Source organism: Eschrichtius robustus, chromosome 19 (assembly GCF_028021215.1).
Source record: "Eschrichtius robustus isolate mEscRob2 chromosome 19, mEscRob2.pri, whole genome shotgun sequence".
Taxonomy (NCBI): domain Eukaryota; kingdom Metazoa; phylum Chordata; class Mammalia; order Artiodactyla; family Eschrichtiidae; genus Eschrichtius; species Eschrichtius robustus.
The window spans coordinates 20,270,365-20,286,232 of NC_090842.1; the positions used below are offsets into that span (position 1 = coordinate 20,270,365).

Here is a 15,868-nt window from a genome sequence, read left to right on the forward strand (position 1 = left end):
TATATTTACACATATATATATATATATATATATATATATATATATATATATTTTTTTTTTTTTTTTTTTGCCTCGCCACGTGGCATGTGGGATCTTAGTTCCTCGACCAGGGATCGAACCCGTGCCCCCTGCACTGGAAGCACAGAGTCTTAACCATTGAACCGCCAGGGAAGTCCCTTTACCTTTATATTTTTAATTAACATGCATATACTGCTTCCTGTTGAGTTTTCAGTTTTAAGCATCTACTGATCTCCCATGATGGATGATGAGTATTCAGGTCTCTTGCCCACCTTCCCCTTCTCCCTATCATACATGCACACATCCTGTCCCTCTATCCTTTCCTCGTAATATGGTCAGGTACTTTTGGTTAGATCCGCACTCATTGTTTACATTGTTATAAGTATGCAAATGTTATTCACATGTGATTTAGCATACTTACTTCTTTTCTATATATCATTTTATTTCCTGCAGTTCATCTATGAATATTTGCTTAATTTTCTATGCATTTATCACTAATTTATCTCAAAACTTTCCAGAAACTATGAATCTTTCTTTTCTGTGTATTTAAACACATTCTTAATTTCATCTTGAAGATGTCTCTCGAAGCTCTGGCTGCTCCAATCTGGGCTGGTTAACCCCCAGCCCTGCTGCACAGGGGCCTCTGTCCCCTTCACCATAGGACCCTTATCATCTCTCTCTCTCACCCTTTCCTGGCTCCCAGGTCCTCTGCTTCCTTGGTTTAAATCCTTGTTCTGGTGGTGTCCTCCTCCAGCAGCCTCCTAAGAAGAGACAGAGGGAGTCTTTGCATGTCCCAAAGAGTCTTTCATCAGTCCTCATACCCGATTGATACTCCAGCTGGAACCAGACTTCTAAGTGGGGATCATTTTTCCTCAGGATGTAGAATGGTTTACTCCATTCCCAAAGCTGCTGTGGAAAAGTCTGTTGCCTTTCTGATTCCTGATCCTTTATAATGAAATGTGCTCTGTTCTTCTCTGGAACCTTGAGGATCTTCTCTTTGCCCCCAGTCGTCTGGTGTACCTGGTGCTGGTTCATGTTCATTCATTGTGCTGGCCACTGGTGGGTCTTTTAAATCCAGAACTCATGTCCTTTGGTTCTGGAAAGTGTTACTGAATTTTTTTTTTAATTATTATTTTTTGTTTTCTTCCCTCCATATTCTCTGTTCTAACTTTATTAGAGTGTTATTCTATTATTCTCTTGGACTATACCTCTAATTTTCTTATCTTTTCTCTCATTTTCCATCTCTTTGTCTTTTGGTTCTATTTCCTGTGAGGTTTTCTTTAACTCTTATATTGAATTAAAATTTTTTTGCTTTCATTTTATTTAGTATCCAAGGACACACACACGTAAATATATATAATTTTTAGTATGGTACTCCTGCCCTCAACTGTGCCTAGTGATCCCTAGCTAAGGGGCCCTCTGTTTTACCTTCTCCAGAGAAAAAGATTCCAGTCTTGGGGGATGGTCATGGGTGGGGATCCAGGGATCCATTTGCTTCTTTTTTTTTTTTTTAATTTAATTAATTAATTTATTTATTTTTGGCTGCCTTGGGTCTTCGTTGCTGCACGCGGGCTTTCTCTAGTTGCAGTGAGCAGGGGCTACTCTTGTTGCAGTGTGCAGGCTTCTCATTGCGGTGGCTTCTCTTGTGTGGTACGTGGGCTCCGTAGTTGTGGCTCGCGGGCTGTAGAGTGCAGGCTCAATATTTGTGGCTCACAGGCTTAGTTGCTCCGCAGCATGTGGGATCTTCCCAGACCAGGGCTCGAACCTGTTGAGTGCATTGGCAGGCGGATTCTTAACCACTGCACCACCAGGGAAGCCCTCCCCATTTGCTTCTTAAAAAGACTTTCATTTGGTCTTTTTTTTTTTTTTTTAAATTCCTGCTTTCACCCCCCACTTCTAGATGTGCTTGGTGCTGCCCATTCCTGAGCCTTTTTTCCTGTGATATGACCTAGGTTGCGTTTCAGCCTTCCCCTGTGTCAACTTAGGGTTTAGCTTTCTTGGATCTGCTAAGTTAGTTACCACTTGCCCATTTGCTTTTCTGCTTCCAACATTTTGTTGCCATTGTCTCCTTTCCCATTCTTTGTCCCTGTGGTTTTATGCCCTTAAAAAATGTCCCTGTAACTGTCATTTCACTGGGATTTGGGGAGAAAGCAGAGGCCAGAGCCTGCATCCAACCATTCAACTTATCTTTCATTGGCAACCTCCAGGTCCTAGCATATCCTTTAGCATATAAGTGCCCAATAAATATTTGTGGGCTGAATGGAGTGTTAGAGTTAGTGTCGTTCCCATCTTTGGTAACCAAAAGGTGAGAGCCCTTTAAATTGAGATCTCCTGAGTTATGACATTTACTGCTTCTCACTTCACAAGTTCACAAGCCCATCTGAATTATATACTAGGCAACACTGTGTAGGGAAAAAATTTGGAAGTGAGTGGGCTCTGCCCACCAATTGTGTGGCCTGGGACTACCAGTCTGAAACCTTAGTCTGGTCTTCTGTAAAATGGGAATAACACTTTCAAGTGCCTTCCTCAGTGTCTAAAGCATGGTAAGCTCTAGATATTTGTGGTGTGGAAGAGTTCAATACCAAAGGGACAATTCTTAGAAAGTCGGTGTTTTACTTAAGCTTAAAATTATCCTTCACACTTGAATTGCAAATTGGTCCCTAATTAATGCCCTTCAGTGCAAAAATCTGTGTTTAACCTGCCTTGGTGATTAGACAGACATCGCAAAACCTTTTCAGCTAAGAGAGGAAACTAATGTTAGTCACCGAGGGTCTCCTGTGGGCTAGCTCCCATTCTCGGTCAGGCCGGTGAATCCAGAGCGTACACTGGGAGTTATTCACAAATATTGCCGAGTGTCTGTCTTACAGACCCAGTACTAAGCGACCTCACTCACCCCGACTTCTCACCCCTGTCCCGCTCAGTCCCTGACCTCGGTACTGGTTTGTTGCCCAGTGTGGGAGCCCAGACACTTAGCCCCCTCTTGTCAAACAGTCCAAGTCAGGCCCACCCTGGGCCCCGTACTGTTCCCAGCACGGGGGTCGCACAGCACATCTTGGTCTTCACCGGTAAGTCCCCTGGCCTACCTGAAGAGGACCCCACTTCCTCCAGGGAAGAAACGGAAGCAGCACCCTGGGAAAGCAGCTCCGTGACCCCTAGGTCCGCCTCGACCCTCCGTCAGCCCCCATTCTCCCTGCTCCCCACTACCCCTCTTTCCCGGACCTTGGCCCTCCCTTGCCGCGATCGCCTGGCGCGCAGCCGCGGCCCCGACCCCCGCGCGCACTCAGGTGAGGGCGGAGCCAGAGGCCCTGGCGCCCCGCCCCGCCCTCCGGAGGCCCCGCAGCGCGGGCAGCCACCTCCACCCGCGGGAGCCGCGGAGCGCCGCCGAGCGGCCGGCGGGCGGGCGCTCGCTCCGCCCCCTCCCGGCTGGCCGCGCCGGCTCCCGCCTCCTTCCCTCTCCGCCCGCTCCCGCCTCCCTCCCTTTCCGCTGCCGAGACGGCGGGAGCCGAGCCCGAGCGGACCGAGCCGCGGCCGCAGCCGGGCGGCGGGCGCAGAGGCGGCGGCGGCGGTGGTGGTGAGGGCAGTTAGTCGGCGGCGGCGGCGGCAATGCGGCGGCCCCGCTGAGCCCGCTAGCTCCGGGCGCCGGAGGCCAGCCGCGCAAGGCGGCCCGGGCCGGGCGGCAGCATGCGGAGCGGCGAGGAGCTGGACGGCTTCGAGGGCGAGGCCTCGAGCACCTCCATGATCTCGGGCGCCAGCAGTCCGTACCAGCCCACCACCGAGCCGGTGAGCCAGCGCCGCGGGCTGGCTGGCCTGCGCTGCGACCCGGACTACCTGCGCGGTGCGTTCGGCTGCCTCAAGGTCGCCCAAGTGGTAGGTGCCGGGCGGGGCCCCAGGTGCCGGCGGGCGGCCTAGCCGCGCGCCTTCTCTCCCTGCTCCCGCTTCAGGGGGCGCAGGCCCGGCCGGCCTCCACCGCGCACTCGCTTCCCATGGCCCCAGTCCTTGCGCTCCCTCTCCTTCTCTGGGTCCCCGTGCCGCCCTCCCGCCTCCCCTGGGGACTCTGCATTCCCCAGCCCTGCCGCCTCAGGTGTGCGCCTTCTACCTGAACACCTGCCCCCGGGCCTTCGTGTCCACTCCAGCCTTCGCTGTCGCGAGCCTCTTTCACTGTTGGGTTTGGTGGTGCGCGAAACCCGGCGGGGGTCATGCTTTCCCCTGGGTACTGCTGGTCATAGCAACTTGTGTTAGGTTTTCTGGGCCCGCACATCCTCCACTCCTCCGGATGGTCCTCGTTTGTCTCGGCTTCCACCACTGGGGACTGTGGCTCGGTTTTTTCCCCGGCGCCCAGCAGAGTGCTGGGCATATAGTAGACGCTCAAATAAATGTTGAATGTAGGCATGTAGTCTAGATGCATTGGGGGAGCCCAGATCTGCCCAGAGTCTCCAGTTTATGCTGCAGAGGTTTTGTTTGTTTTTTGTTATTTATTTATTTATTTATGGCTGCATTGGGTCTTCGTTGCTGCACGGGGGCTTTCTCTAGTTGCGGCGAGTGGGAGCTACTCTTTGTTGCCGTTCACGGGCTTCTCATTGCGGTGGCTTCTCTTGTTGCGGAGCACGGGCTCCAGGCACTCGGGCTTCAGTAGTTGTGGCACGTGGGCTCGATAGTTGTGGCTCCCGGGCTCTAGAGTGCAGGCTCAGTAGTTGTGGCGCACGGGCTTAGTTGCTCTACGGCACGTGGGATCTTACTGGACCAGGGCTCGAACCAGTGTCCCCTGCATTGGCAGGCGGATTCTTAACCACTGGCCACCAGGGAAGTCCCTGCTGCAGAGGTTTTGATTCCTTCTAATTAGCCCAGAAGATAGAACCGGCATCCCTGAATCCTCCGCCCCAGCACAGTGGCTAGCATTGCCCAGTTGGTACCCAGAGTTAAATCACTATGGGAGAGCAGCCAGTTTTGGAGGTAACAGAAACAGAGAACTTTCTTTTGGGCTTGTCTATGGTAGAGCTCATTTCTCAGAATTCTTATTTTTAGCTTTCAGGGTGTTCAGGGCAGGGGCCTGTCCCCTCTGCCCCTCTTTTGTGGTTTTCTAACAGGCCTCTTTGGTTTGTTACTTAGCTCTGCTGTGGATAGAGCATACTCCAGTTCGGAAAAAACTGTGTCCCGATATCCCCTGACACAGGTAGGCCTTTCTCTGAGGCCTGGCAGCAAAACTTTATAGACTTCTCAGCTAGAGAAGCCATTGCACAGAGCTGCAATGTATGTGCATTTTGTTTCTTCCAAGCATTGGTCTTCTTGTGCTTACTTGAGTACATAGCTCAAGGTTCCTTGGGAATCATTTAATGTGTGGATATCCTTTAAATAAAGGTCTCAGTGTTTGTAAATTGCGGAATCATAGACTGTTTTCTCTCTCTCTGGGGTGAAAGGCTTGTTCTGCTGATTGCAGGAGGGTATTTTTGAAGGGCTCTCAGGAAAGACAAACGGAGCAGGTTATTCCTCTCTAGAATTTTAAACTGACCTTATCTGGTAAAGTGGAATGTTCCAAGAGATATATTTGTTCAGTAGTTAGGCATTGCTGTTAGCAAAGTGAATGGAGGAGTGGGGGAGGTGTATAACTGCCTTTAAAAATAGGCAGCTAGCTGATGCTTGAGTACAGCACTGATAATCAGAAGTGAATAAAAGAGCAGGATGGGAGGGAATGTGGGCCCAGGTGGAATTTAGGGCCTTGTTAAGTACCTTGTTTTGTTTACTCTGGACTTTTGAAAGTACATAGAGCTTGCCACTCAAAAGATCTGGTAAAAGAATGAAATCCAGTAGTTTATATAAAATGTTAGATATCACCTCATTGCTGGAATTTTGTCACCTAAAGCCAGAAATGGAAGCCAGTGGTATTTATCACTGCCTTTTCGTAAGGTGCTATTTTTTTTTTTTTTTTTGTAGAGCTTTACTTTTCATCTGGAAGAACTTTGGGGCCCAGCCCCTAAAATCTCGCCTAACTCTTGTCTTTTGTCTAATCTCTAGAATTTAAACAGCGAGAGGTTATGTTATGTGTGGGTGAGTGAAAGATGGGGACCTGCTTGAAGGGTATGGCAACGTGAAACAGTTCCATGCATTTAGCTTTTCAGCCTTGTTAAAAAAAAAATCAGGTTTTTTAGGGGGAAAAACCGCCACAAAACTTAAAGATATTGGACTCTCAACTTAAACTGGAAAAGAAAACAAGAGTCCTTACGAAGATATTTCTTTTTGTTTTTGGCCGTGGCGTGGGGCATCTTAGTTCTCCGACCAGGGATCAAACCCATGCCCCCTGCCTCGGAAGCATGGAGTCCTGTCCACTGCACCGCCAGGGAAGTCCCTGAAGATATTTCTAAGATGTTACAAAGCTCAGAATCCCATCAAGAAATATGTCTAATATAAATTCTAATTCTGTGGTTTTTGGGAAAACATTTGACTTGTTTTGGTTTTAGTTTTTAGAGACATTTTTTGTGGTCTGTGGCCTGTCGCCACCTGCAGGTCCTTGCTCCAAGTGTGGTCCGCAGCATTGCCAGCACCTGAGAGCTTGTTAGAAGTGCAGAATCAGAGACCTCACCCCAGACTTTCTGAATCATAATCTGCAGTTTAGCAAGATCCTCTGGGAGATTCTCGTGCACATTAAGGTTTGAGACTTACCTTTCCGTATCATTTTAGTGTTAAAACCTTACACAGTACTAGCAATCAGTTCTCTATCAGAACTGTAAATAGTCAACCTCAAGGCTGAGGTTTTTCTGTAAAATGAGCCTATATCTCTCTCAAAGGATTAAGAGAACGAGGTAGTATGTAGAAATTAGCACCTAGTTTATTAGGTGCTTAGTTAGCGTGTAATAAAACGTTAGCTGTCACTGTTGCTAAGTAATACTTCCTGCCTTTAAAGAAACTTGGTGAAAATGCCACCCCAAAATTATAATTACATATTTGAATTAAAGACAGTTTACGTCCTAGTGATTTAAAAGTTACATCGATATTTTAAATGGAATGCTATTTGATAGTAAAACTAATCTGAAATATTATGGAAATTAATCAGTGCATTTTCATAGATTATATCTTTTTTTTAATTAATTTATTTTTGGCTGCGTTGGATCTTCGTTGCTGCGCGTGGCCTTTCTCTAGTTGTGGCGAGCCCCCGGGGCTACTCTTCGTTGCAGTGCACGGGCTTCTCACTGTGGTGGCTTCTCTTGTTGCGGAGCACGGGCTCTAGGCGCACAGGCTTCAGTAGTTGTGGCTCGTGGGCTCTAGGGCGCAGGCTCAGTAGTTGTGGCGCACAGGCTTAGTTGCCCCGAGGCATGTGGGCTCGAACCCGTGTCCCCTGCATTGGCAGGCGGATTCTTAACCACTGCGCCACCAGGGAAGTCCTAGATTATATGTTTTAAAAATGAAACTCATACCTATTTCTTTTTTTTTTTTTAGTTTATAGCTACTTTATTTATTTTATTTTTATTTTTGGCTGTGTTGGGTCTTCGTTTCGTGTGAGGGCTTTATCTAGTTGTGGTAAGCGGGGGCCACTCTTCATCGCAGTGCGCGGGCCTTTCACTATCGCGGCCCCTCCCGTTGCGGGGCACAGGCTCCAGACGCACAGGCTCAGCAGCTGTGGCTCACGGGCCCAGTTGCTTCGCGGCATGTGGGATCTTCCCAGACCAGTGCTCAAACCCGTGTCTCCTGCATTAGCAGGCAGATTCTCAACCACTGCGCCACCAGGGAAGCCCCATACCTATTTCTTAGTTGGGGAGAGTATCTCCTGTGGTTATTTCAAACAATATAAATGTACTTTTTGTAGGAAAAGAGTAGGTTTAAACTATTGATTTAAATACCTTCTTCTTTCTTTTGAATGTGGATTCTGGGAGCGCTTATTGGTTTTTAGCTCTCAGACATCATTTAATGAATAGTTAATGTGGGCCTTTTGTTTATTGTTTTGTTTAGATTTTTTTCCAAAGCACTTGCTTGAAAGCCGAATTTTGCTCTTGGGATAGGGATGGGGCATACTATCGCTTATACCATGATGTTAGGACAGTGTCAGAAGAGGACAGGACCTAGACGGGACAACTTTCTGAATCACAGCAGCAGGCATCATTAATGAGTGCTTACTCTACTGTTATCACCTTTATTTTATGGATGAGAAAGTTACAGGCACCGAGGTCGTGACTCGTTTAAGGTCACGTGGCTAGTGGTTGGTGGAGCTGGGATTTGAACCCGGGTGGTGTGCTCTTTCCTGCCTCCTGAACACATCATTTTGAGTTGTTCCACAGAGCAGAGGAGACCTTGAGTCCAAGGACATTTCTGAGGTCTTTGTTGCCTGGTGACTTTTAGGTGACTTTTACGTGCTTGTTACGTGACTTAACAAGGGTTTTGATTTCTCAGTGGCCATTGCGCTGTTCCTAGGCGTGCAGTTCCTGTGTGGTGTCCTGCTCCTCACCTAGCAGACCTGCCACTTTCCGCCTTGAGGGGATGGGCCTTCTCAAAAGAGCCAAGAGCAGAATTAGCTTTTAAGTTCCGAAAACACCTCTCAAGGAGCTCTTTTGCTTCGGATCCCTTTCTCTTTTTTTTTCTTTTTTGTCTACATCACTTTTATTTTATTTTTTGGCTGCGCCCCGTGGCATGTGGGATCTTAGTTCCCCGACCAGGGATCGAACCTGAGTCCCCCGCAGTGGGAGTTCGGAGTCTTAACCACTGGACCACCAGGGAAGTCTCTGGATCCCTTTCTTGAGCCCCTCCCACGCCTGATTGACCTTCTGACATTGCATTGCATTTGTTTAGGACTATTTTTTAAACAAAGTTGGGTAATAGGTGATGTTTAAATTCAAATTTTAGCTCTGCTGATCTCCTTGAAATCTCTTAACCCCATTGTTTCTTGGCTTCCTCAGTAGTAGAATGTGAGTGGTAATGACTGAGCATTTTAGGAATTGTAAGAACTAAAGGGTTAATGTTTGACAGGTGCTTTCTTAGGTAACTCAAAGACAAATGTGAGCGTTTGCATTTCAGGGTTGGGTGATAACGTATCTTTTATTTGATGGAAACTGTGTCAGTTTTTCATCCCATGCTGGTGAGCACTTCCCTCACCTTTCTGGCTTTCTTGGGCTGTACAGAAGCAGGGCAAGGGTGTGCAGAGAATGGCTGGTGAAGTAGTTTCACTGTGTTGGATTTTCACTTCTACCTTAAGGTGGCTTCTTATAAAACAGTCCCATTTTCCCTTGGGCAGATTGTTATCTTTGGGAGTTGTCTTCCTGGTCAAAAACTTGAAGTCAAATAAATTCTAGCAGAATTTAAGCAAAGATTAAAACCACTCTTAAGTTTTTATGATGATTAAAAATAGTAAAATTATCATCCAAGACCTCAGAAAAGTGTCTAGTACACATCTGTTTTATAAAACCAGACAAAGATTGTTCAAGAAAAGAAAGCTTCAGACCAATCATCCTCATGAACACAGGCACAAAAACCCTCAACGAACTACTAGGAAATCTAGGAAATCGAATCCAGCAATGTTATGTAAAAAGAATAGTACACGGCAATCATTGTGATTTATCCCAGGAAGAAAAGGCTGGTTCAGTCTTCCAAAATCAGGAGATATAATCTGCCATACTAACAGTTTAAAGCACAAAAAACACTTGATTATGTCAGGGGATGCAGAAAAGAACTTTTGACAAAATTCAACATTCATTCACGATAAATGTAGCCAAGAAGATTAGTAAGATAAGGGAACTGCCTCAACCTGGAAAAGGGCATCTGCCAGAAATCTATAGCTAACATACTTAGTGGTGAAAATACTTTCCCTTTAAGATGGGGAGCAAGGCAATGAGGTCTGTCCTCACCACATGTCTGTTCTCTCTTCCACATCCTACTGGAAGTGCTAACCAGTGCAAGAAAAATAAATAGAAGGCATTCAGACTGGAAAGAAAGAACAACTGTCCCTATTTGCAGATGGCATGATTGTCTATGTAGACAATCCCATGGAAATCTATAAAAAAGCTCCTAGGACTAATGCGTGAGTCAGCAAGGTGGCAGCATACAAGGTCAACACACAAAAATCAATCATATTTTTATATCCTAGCAATCAATCACTGGAAACTGAAATTGAAAAAAAAAAAAAAAAAGCAACCCATATCAGTTATGATAGCTCTGAAAAGAATGAAATACTTAGGTCTAAAGCTAACAAAACATGTACAGGATCTACATGCTGAAGACTACAAATCACCGAAGAAGGAAATCAAAGACCACTGAAATAAGTGGGCAGACATACTGTGCTCATGGATTGGAAAATTCAATATAGTTATTAAAATATCACTTCTTGGGCTTCCCTCGTGGCGCAGTGGTTGAGAATCCGCCTACCAATGCAGGGGACATGGGTTCGACCCTGGTCCAGAAAAATCCCACATGCCGTGGAGCAACTAAGCCCATGCACCACAACTACCGAGCCTGTGCTCTAGAGCCTGCGAGCCACAACTACTGAGCCTGCGTGCTGCAACTACTGAAGCCCATGTGCCTAGAGCCCGTGCTCCGCAACAAGAGAAGCCACCACAGTGAGAAGCCTGCTCGCCGCAACTAGAGAAAGCCCCTGTGCAGCAACGAAGACCCAATGCAGCCAAAAATAAATAAAATAAATATATATATATAAAAGCTTTTTTAAAAAAAATAAATTAAAAATAATATGTATCACTTCTCCACAAATTGATCTGTAGGTTTAACATAATCCCAAAATCCCAGCAAGATTTTTTTTAGATAAAGAAGCTGATTCTAAAATTGATATGGAAAAGTCAGGTTAGGCAGGTAGAGGGTTGATGAAGGATTGGTTTTGAGGGCAGAGGGAACAACACAACATGAAGATAGAACATGGAGTTTAGGAGAGTGTGTGTGTGTGTTGGGGGGTGGGATGGGGAGGGGCTGTGAGAGTATGGACTTTATGTCTCTTACCACCATGAGACTTTTGGCCAGTTGCTTGTTCACTTCAGGCCGCAAGCAGGTCTCCTTATTTGTAGATCAGGGCTGATGAGAGGGCTGCTGGCGCCCGTGAGCCTTCCATACAAAGTCCTTAGCAAAGTGTCTCTCACATAGAAGTCACACCACCCTGTTAGTACTATCGAATATCTCTGGAATGGTACAAATTGGGAAACTGGGTGACCAAGGGTCAGGGTGGAAGGGAGATTTATTTTTCACTGTATTTGAATTGTATACCACACGCAGATATCTTCTATTCAAAAATTCCCAAAGCATCAGCTGTTACTAGCTCTACCTTAGTATAGATTAGCCTTAAAGCTATTATACCAATCATAATCTTTAGTTAACCTTTTATTACTTTACTTACTTTGTAATTTGGAGGCCCTTTTGGGGAGAATGATTTTGATAATACAGTACAGACATCTTGAAGAAACTTGAAGCTTAAAAGTTTTTTCAATCTATTTTCCTGTAAAAAAAAAAAAAGAAGAAGAAGCCTTCTGCACAATTGTGGGTGCTTAATAAATTTGTTGATGCTAATGAAAAAATTTCTCCCATTTGAAAGGAATCTACCCTATAGGCTGGCTACTATAGTTAATAATACTGTATTGCAGTTGTATTGTAATTGAAAGTTGCTAAGAGAATAGACCTGATAAGCTCTCATCACAAGAAAAAAAAATTTTTAAACTATATATGGTGAAGCATGTTAAATAAGACTTATTGTAGTGATAATGTGTATATCATTATTGATACAAATATTGATATATAGAAATACTGAATCATTATGTTGTACACCTTAACTAATGTAATGTTATATTCCAGTTATATCTCAATAAAAAAACCATTGTAACATTGAAGGAAATTAGGGGAAAAATCATAGTCAAATGAAAAGCACTTTGGAATTTTTCCCTTCCAAAGGCTGCATAAGATCCCCTGATCATGGTTTCCAATATTTTGCTATTAGGAAGGATCCTTCAGTAAATGTCCTTCATTCTTCTTTTGAATTGTGACTATTTTTTGTTAAATTTCAGGGAGTGCTATTACTAGATCAAAGGGCAACATCATTACATTTCTGAACGTTAAAAAAAATATATGGACTTGGTCCTACAACATACGTAAAGGTCTCACTTTATCCCAAGTTAACATTGTGCTTACCCACAAGTACTTACCAGTGGGAAATGCTGAGCTCAGTAAGACCTTCGGGACTCCTCCTGGGTCATAGGGCCAAATTAATTTTTTCTTGGGACTTCCCTGGTGGTCCAGTGGCTAAGACTCCATGCCCCCAATGCAGGGGACCCGGGTTCAATCCTTGGTCAGGGAACTAGATCCCACATGCCGCAACTAAGAGTTCACATGCAGCAGCTAAAAGATCCTGCATGCCATAAGACCTGGTGCAGCCAAAATTAAAAAAAAAAAAAAAAAATTTCTTTCTTGACAGCCCTGGAAACCTTTGTTCTTTCTTTCTTTTTTAAAAAAATTTAATTATTTTTTCTCTTCCAGTTTTATTGAGATATATTTGACATATAGACACTGTATAAGTTTAAGGTGTGCAGCATAATGATATGATTTACATACATCATGAAATGATTACCACCATAAGTTTAGTGAACATCCACCATCTCAGATAGATACAAAATTAAAGAAATAGAAAAAAAATTTTTTTTCCTTGTGATGAGAAGAACTCTTAGGATTTACTCGCTTAACTTTCATATATAACAGCAGCAGTGTTAATTATACTCACCATGTTGTGCATCACATCCCTAGCACTTATTTATCTTGTACCTGGAAGTTTGTACCTTGTGACCACCCTGATCCATCCCCCTCTCCCCTACGTGCCGCCTCTGGTAACCACAATTCTGATCTCTTTTTCTATGAGTTTGATGTTGAAGTATAATTGACCTACAACACTACGTTAGTTCTTGTTATACAGCATAGCGATTTGATATTTCTGTACACCTCAAAATGATCATTGTGATGACATTTTATCTTTTCTTTCTTTTTAAAAAATATTTATTTGGCTGGGTTGGATCTTAGTTGCGGCATGCGGGATCTTTCGTTGCGGCACACGGGCTTCTCTCTAGCTGCGGCGCACAGGCCTTCGTTGCCCCGTGGCATGTGGGATCTTAGTTCCCCAACCAGGGATCGAACCTGTGTCCCCTGCATTGGAAGGCGGATTCTTAACCACTCGACCACCAGGGAAGTCCCTGATGACCTTTTTTCTTAATTACAAAGTACTAAGAGCCTTTCCCAGGTCATGGCACTTCAGAGGATGCTTAGAGGGGGCAAGGGCAGTGTACATGCCCTGCCAAATCCGTGATGCTTCTCCCTCCTGGTAGAATGAATGGATGCTTACCTGCATGCTGGAGAGAGGCATATTTCCAGCCTAGAGGTAGTGCTGGATTTACCTGAGATGCAGCACATATGTGATCCACCCCATTAAGGGCTGAGGTCTGTATGGCTGCCAAAGCTGATTATTTTCCATGATGGTCCATTTAGCTCCCTGAGCTGTTGAAATGACCTGGAAATAGCAGCATTCTGGCCTTCAACCCACAGCTATCACTCACTGCCTCTTTATCCTCATTCGTGGAAGTAGCTCCAAATCCTTTCGTAGGGTGATGTCGTATTTCTTTGGAAAATAAAGTTGTTTGTTAGAGCATAGCGCAATAGTCAAAGGCCTGTAACTGATCATAGAGCCTAAATTTTCCCAGTCTCAATTTTCTGTGCTGTCTCAGACCATATGTAAGTACATCCTAAGTTTTAAAAAATTACTGTACTTTTAAATTATGAAATATTCCAAGCATTGAAATTAGAGCAGCAAGTACCATATATTGACAGTGAGTCCTGAGGTTTTTGTTTGGAAAATAAGATTATTCCTGTGTGTGCAAGAGAAGTAAAAAGCAGGGCGAGATGAACTGGGATTTGGATTCATTAGCAGGGTGAGACTTCAGAGAGTCTAGAAGGACGAGGAAAGGCAGAGAGTAAGAGAGCAAGGCACCTCCGGATGAGGGGATGGCCTCAGCATCTTGTCTGGTGGCGAAGAGCCAGTTTAAACTTTCAAAGGCTCAGTTCAAAGTGGTCCAGAGCTGGGAACAGGCCTGCAGCTGGCTGAAGAGGGAACAGATAAGTAGAAGGGTACAGAAGTCAGAAAGTGACACCTCCTTCGGGAGAAGATCTTGCCTTTTTAGCATTTGGAAACTATCTTATTTTGAAGCGGTTTAACTTCTTGATGGGGGGGATTTTTGTGTGAAAAATTCTCACTTAAAGGCGCCCAGCCCTCCTCTCAGCACCTCTCGTGTGTGGCCTTGTGTCCTCACATAAAATGGTGGGGTCTGCCACTGGTTTTCAGAGTGGGGGTTCCCCTGGGAGCCCTAAGTTTATTAATATAGAAATGGGGGTTGAGAATCAGACTGAGGGGCTGGGTACCAATTGTGTTTCAGAAAGTCTAATATAAACTGCATTAAACAGAGTAAGGCCAGTTTCTTTTTTGACTGGGGTTTTAAGGTACTGATTATTTCACTTGACCAGAAGCTTTGATTAACTTTTTGATTAACATACTCCTGCCTTAGAGTCTTTGCATCTGAGGTTTATTCTTCCATCCCCTCCACCCCTTCCCAGAAATGCCCACTTGGCTCTGTTCTTCAGAACTGCTGTTCTTCTCTTCTGCTCAAGAGACCTGCTCAAGAGACCTTCCCTGATCACCTGCCAAAAGTAGGACACTCCCCCATCCCCGCTCTTTATCCCCCTCACCCTGCTTTACTTTTCTTCTCAGCATTTACCACCCAACTAGAATACCAACTCCACGAGAGCAGAGGCCTTGTGTTTTGAGTTCCCTGAGGTATCCTCAGTGTCTAAAACAGTGCCTGGCCCACAGTGAGGCACCGAATGAACAGGTGAATATACATATCTGTTTCACAGAAGAAAGAAAAAAATAACAGTTTATGTATTATTTAACATAGTTCGTAAGGTCAAATTATTTGAAAACATGGGATCTATAAGGGAACAATAACATTTATATATTTATAAGCAAATAAGCTTCTGGACTCTGTTGTAAGTGGAAAATATTGGGGAGAAAGTATGGAAATAAAATGCCATTGTGATTATTTTTTTCTTTTTTTAACCGTGAGTTTTAAGTGTATCTAGTGCTATTAGGAAACAGAAGCTTTTGCTTAGGAGACAGATTTTTGTAAAAGGAGGGGGAACCATAAGAGGCTTTGCCAAGCTTTTTGCTTAGGAACGTATAAAATGAAAACCAGGGGTTCTGTAATTATTGCTAAAGTTGTCTGCTTTCTGATTAACATGTTGGGGGAGAGGGTCGCTGAGGATCTGCCACGTCAGTATTTTGAGAATCCTTAGAGCAGGCACTTAACATGTGTAAAGAAGTCACAACTGGGATTGAGGCTGAGGGTCCTTGTGCTTGTTTTTATGGACCTCTCTGATGAAAATAAAAGAACAGCCGTTCTGTGAGGCCTGAGAAGGGAGGCCTCCATTTCCAGTGAAGACTGGAGAGGCCCGTAGAAAATACTGGAATCCAGAATTTTGTCTCTGAACATTTCAAATGGTTGGTTAAATTTGGGAATTAAATGGGTTAATAAACACTTAAAATGTTCAGAGTTTCATCAAACGTGGATAGTTTTGAATGGTTTCTTTCTTGCCACTACAATTTGATGACTGGTGCAGGGGAAGCCTTCATTTTTGTGGTTTCCCGTTTATTCCAGCACAGCTATGAAAAACAGTTTAAGGCTAAAAGTTTTTTGTGCCAGTGGATAAAAAACAAACCCCAAGGAGCAATGGCTCTTCCAGCAGTAGTTGCTTCTTTAGCTTGTCTACTTTCTCTCAACCATTTTTGGTCCAAACCCTACACATGTGTATAATTTCAGGTTAAGAGTTGGCTAAATAACTTTAGAGT

At 44.6% G+C, this 15,868-nt stretch overlaps 1 protein-coding gene across 1 annotated transcript in view; it reads left to right on the forward strand.

The window, feature by feature from the left end:
• Positions 1-3,528: 3,528 nt before the first annotated feature.
• The window catches only part of CMTM4 (CKLF like MARVEL transmembrane domain containing 4), a 61,422-nt gene continuing 49,082 nt past the window's right edge, over positions 3,529-15,868 (forward strand). Inside the window, exon 1 of the mRNA XM_068529411.1 lies at positions 3,529-3,885. Within this exon, the coding sequence (XP_068385512.1) occupies positions 3,700-3,885 (186 nt within the window). The 5' untranslated portion in view covers positions 3,529-3,699. The remainder of the gene's footprint in view (positions 3,886-15,868) is intronic.